The 4,344-nt window shown below is 36.1% G+C and overlaps 1 protein-coding gene across 1 annotated transcript in view; it reads right to left on the bottom strand.

Moving 5' to 3' along the window:
* The window catches only part of ccdc28a (coiled-coil domain containing 28A), a 9,401-nt gene extending 7,482 nt beyond the window's left edge, over window positions 1-1,919 (bottom strand). The window contains exons 1-4 of the mRNA XM_015395284.1: window positions 1,864-1,919; window positions 1,408-1,611; window positions 1,142-1,323; window positions 910-1,064 (exon numbers count right to left, since the gene is read on the bottom strand). Coding sequence (XP_015250770.1) covers window positions 910-1,064; window positions 1,142-1,323; window positions 1,408-1,571 — 501 coding nt within the window. The 5' untranslated portion in view covers window positions 1,572-1,611; window positions 1,864-1,919. The remainder of the gene's footprint in view (window positions 1-909; window positions 1,065-1,141; window positions 1,324-1,407; window positions 1,612-1,863) is intronic.
* Between the last annotated feature and the right edge of the window lie 2,425 nt (window positions 1,920-4,344).

Genomic DNA, 4,344 nt, shown 5'->3' with positions numbered 1-4,344 from the left:
CTTTGCCCACAAAGTCATCTAAACCAATACATCATCCATCGCATTTTCTTGAATTGCCCTTTGGAACATTTTTACATTTTATTGCCCAACCTTAGTTAGAACCAATCAGATACCTACAGATGTGATGTAAAAACAACACCTTTAAACAGAAAAAAGAAAAGCTTTTATAGGAGCCACTTTACAAAGATAAATTCAGGATCATATAAGGCATCACTTTTGAATTTTTTTTTTTTTATCTTTTTTTATTTCCTTTTGAATTTTGATTTTCAATTCTATTTTTTATTATTAATTTATTGTATTCTTTAGCTAGTTTAGTTTTATTAGTTTCAGTTATACTTTACACACTGGAGGATAGAAAATAAATAAATAAAATTGCAGATAAGGGCAAAGTGCTGCAGCAACACAGATATACTGCCACCTGCTGGTGTAACAGAAACAACAACAAGACCTCACAAGGAAAAACTTTTTTCCCCTTAGAAATCAGCTTGTTTTTATTTGTGCTCTTATTACATTGTTATTATTAGTTTTTGTTTTTTCAAGGTCTAGCTTTTCATTTAATTTGTTATTGAAAATGTTTTTTTCATTTTAGCTTTTGTGATTTTATCGGCTTTAGTTAACAATAATAACCTTGTATTGCTAATCGGCTAACCTATTAACCATTTTTATCAACAAACTGATAATTATTGTAGAATAGATTTGTTTTTCTACAGAACTCTAGAGTGAGAAAGTTGCTCTTTGGCACAGTTGTGAATCGAACCCTTCCACTCCTTTTTCTGCCTTTATCAAAGGATAGTAGATTTTCCTGGAAAACAATATGATTCACCAAAAGATCTGAAACTTTTTTTAGCAATATGCAGAAATTTCAAAGAATTAGATTTTTGATTTTCTTTTTTAAAGAAGAAGCCTTACATTAAGAAGTAGCCTGTCCATGTTTGTGTCTGAGGCCATTTTCCTCTGATCCTCAGGCATTTCATCAACCTCACCATAAAGGTCAAAGTGCAATCGTGCCAGCTTCTCCTGCATCTCTCTGACATGCTCCATCTGATCGATGGAGCACTCATTGCCTAAGACAGAACAGAAATGGTGTTATTGTCTGGATCAAAACATGAAGGTGACATGCTTCCCCCTTTAGCTCTGTTACCAAAAGCTTGTAGTTTCCCTGAGTGGAAGTCGTTGAGGAGGCTGAGCAGACCGTTTTCCATCTCTTGCACGTCTGAGACATCAGTCAGAAATGAGTGCTGGACGATGGGAGCTGCCTGGCCCTGGTTCTGATTCAGTTTACCTCCTAAGCCCTGTGGATATCTCACTTTATCTTTCATGCCCCTAATAAAACAACAGGAATATGAGTTAATACGGATCCGGACATTTATTTGTGTCATTTCTGTGGATAAAAGGACAAAACTCGACCTCCTGCTCCTGTTTTTCTGGCCGGACATGCCGCCCGTGTTGTGGCTGTAGCCCACATGCCTTCCCCCGGAGGCAGCGTTACTCTTCCGGCTTGAGCCTCCGATCTGGGCCGCCGAGTTGGTGGAGGTCCGGGGACTCTTACGCTTCAGCTTCCGCTCCTCCATAACTTCATCCTACGAAGCTATCTCGTCTTAGCGATGGCGGCTAAAACCAACCACAGGCAACAACAAACAGTTAGCTAAGTCAAGCTGACAGTCAACTCAACATTTTCTGCTGTTATTTCTGCTGTTATTACATCATTTAAAGACGTAAAGTTTCAATTACAGCTTCCAAAGTCACGCCGAATAACACATTCAGATACAATCTCAATAAATAAACATAAGGAATAGAAGTAGAAGTTACACTAAGCAAGAAAGAATGAAACAATTACTTAATAAATATATGTTTACAACGTACCACGCTAGGCTACCCATGTAGCTTCCAGCTGTGAGCTGTGAAGCTTCCTGATTGGACGCTGAGTACCGGAAGTGCATGCCTGCTGAGATATGCGTCCCCAGTCGCGGGAGCGCGCCTCGCTCTGTACTACTGCATATCGACGAGGAAAACGGATTAAAATGACCAATGGAGCTACTTGTTGTTATATTAATGATATAAACACGATTAAATATTCCTCTCGTGGGGAAAAATTGTGGTTATTAGGCAGATTCATTTACAAAAGTACGGTTATTATGAACAACATTAAATCCAAAGATTTTGTGCTAGGCAGGGGTGGAGCTAGATGGGGGGCCATGGCCACCTTTCGCAAATCATTCCCACCCCTATCATTTTCCCCCCCGTTTAATACAAACGGTGGCAACAGTAATACTCTAAAGTAGAATATTCAAAACATTTTATTTTTTGTGGTTAATTATGCACATCAATATACTAACATCAAAGATGATAAATACAGAATTCATGCTATTTTAAGAACTAGATTTTCTCTTATAAGGGGTAAAGAGAAAAGTATGTGTCTCTATAAGTCATTCAGGAGTCTTCAGTGAAATCAAAGATAAATACATTTTTTTATAAAAACTTAGCAAATAATCAATTTATGTAGATATAAGTGCTTGTAAATATTAATTTTATGCAGAATGTTTATTGATACAAGTAGGTAAGTAATGAGAATGATGATTGATTTACACCCCAGAACGTAAAACTGAGTTTTATCCATTATACCTTTTACCTACAAATTACGGGTGTTTAAATTCATGCATCTATTTGTTAGCAAAGGATGTAGGAATCTATAGTTAGTCATTATTTAGAAAATATGGATGTTTTGCTCATTAATGTTCCTGTTGGAACAGTGTAGATTGACCCTGAGGTTCTGATGCCTATCCACTTTCGGCCACCCCTCAGTGTACATTGGTTATTGCCTGGCCACCCTTATAAAATTTTTTTAGCCACCCCTCTGGTCCGAAGCATGGCTGATTGATTTGTTGTAGTCTCCTGTTATTCACACACAACAATAAACAGTGATAGCCAACGTGAGTTCTGAAACTGTAAAGCTACACAGCACCTACACAGCACAGCGTTCACAGAGCAGTGTGATGCTTCGGATAGCTATGGTGCATTCAGGAGCATGGAACATTTCATACTTACAAGGAAAGCGGCATAAACGGAAGAGAACTTGACTCATACAATAATGTATTTGTTCAGAAACATTGTGGGCTTTCTTACAATACTGAATGCTATATAATTGTATTTCTGTTATTTTGTGATTATGCACATCTGCTAGCTTTTTATTCCAAAAGAAATGTATAATATTACAGCAGCAAATTATCAAAGTCTTCCAAAAGCCTGTTTAAAAGCTCCAAATGAGGCTTCAGATCATACAGCAACAATTGCGCTGTCATTGTTTTACAGGGCAGAATTAGCATTTTCTGGCACTTGACCTTTAACTACTGATGGATATACAGGAATACAGTCATACAAGTGTCAACTCCTCTGAGATAACGGGGTATGCAATTTTTGGCAAGGACCTGCAGATTTGGCTACGTTCCAATTGGTTTACATATTATCCGTGGCATTAAATTATGGACCGCAGCCTCCTGCCAGAGGGGACGGTACTGAAAAATTTTTTCGGCTGGGGTGTTAGGGATCAGCCAATTCTTTCCCTGCATGTCTCAGAGTATATATATAAATATTAGAATAAATGCATACATTTAGTAGAAAAACGACTGAACATATGATGAACTAAGTTAAAACATATTTATAGTCTGTATATTGTTGTCTTCCATGGGTATATTTCAGGTATTTGATGGAATAATTATCGATAAATTACTTGAATGAAATTTGAATTTGGAATAAAACTAGACTTAGTCAGTATAAGTTAATTTAAGTTCTCTGTAAAAACAGAGTAAGAAAAAGAGGAAAATGTACCTATTTTCTGATAATGGGACATTTTTTAAACAATATAATGTAAGATTTTAACACAATTTAAAACAAATTCTAAATGTTAAGATTATTTTATATCTTTGAGGCAAACTTATATTTCTTATATCTCTTGGACTTAAGTACAACACATAATCTGTGCTTTTCTGTCTTAAATATTAGAAAATGTGAGCAGTTTTGACAATGCTGCTAAAATGAAAAAAAAAAGTTATCATGTTACAGGATCATTATTAGTTATAGTTCATCTACAAGGTTGGCAGCTGCATACTTCTGTAGGAATGGGTCAGGAATCAACTAAGGCTGTAGAGGCACCACACTGGAATTCTCAGGTTAGACTGCAATAGAGATGAACGAACGCTAGAGGGAGCCACATTAACACATCATTATAATTGTTGATTCCCCGTTCTGCTATTTAAAATTGAAAATGTAAAAAAAAAATGAAAAAAAGATATAATTATTGTGCAACTAATTAAAAAAGTAAAATAACAAGTAATATATTGAAATATA

The sequence above is a fragment of the Cyprinodon variegatus genome, unplaced genomic scaffold (assembly GCF_000732505.1).
Source record: "Cyprinodon variegatus isolate N-32 unplaced genomic scaffold, C_variegatus-1.0 Scaffold734, whole genome shotgun sequence".
NCBI lineage: Eukaryota > Metazoa > Chordata > Actinopteri > Cyprinodontiformes > Cyprinodontidae > Cyprinodon > Cyprinodon variegatus.
The sequence above is the reverse complement of the archived record's forward strand: the minus strand, read 5'-3'. Positions and strand labels throughout refer to the sequence as shown.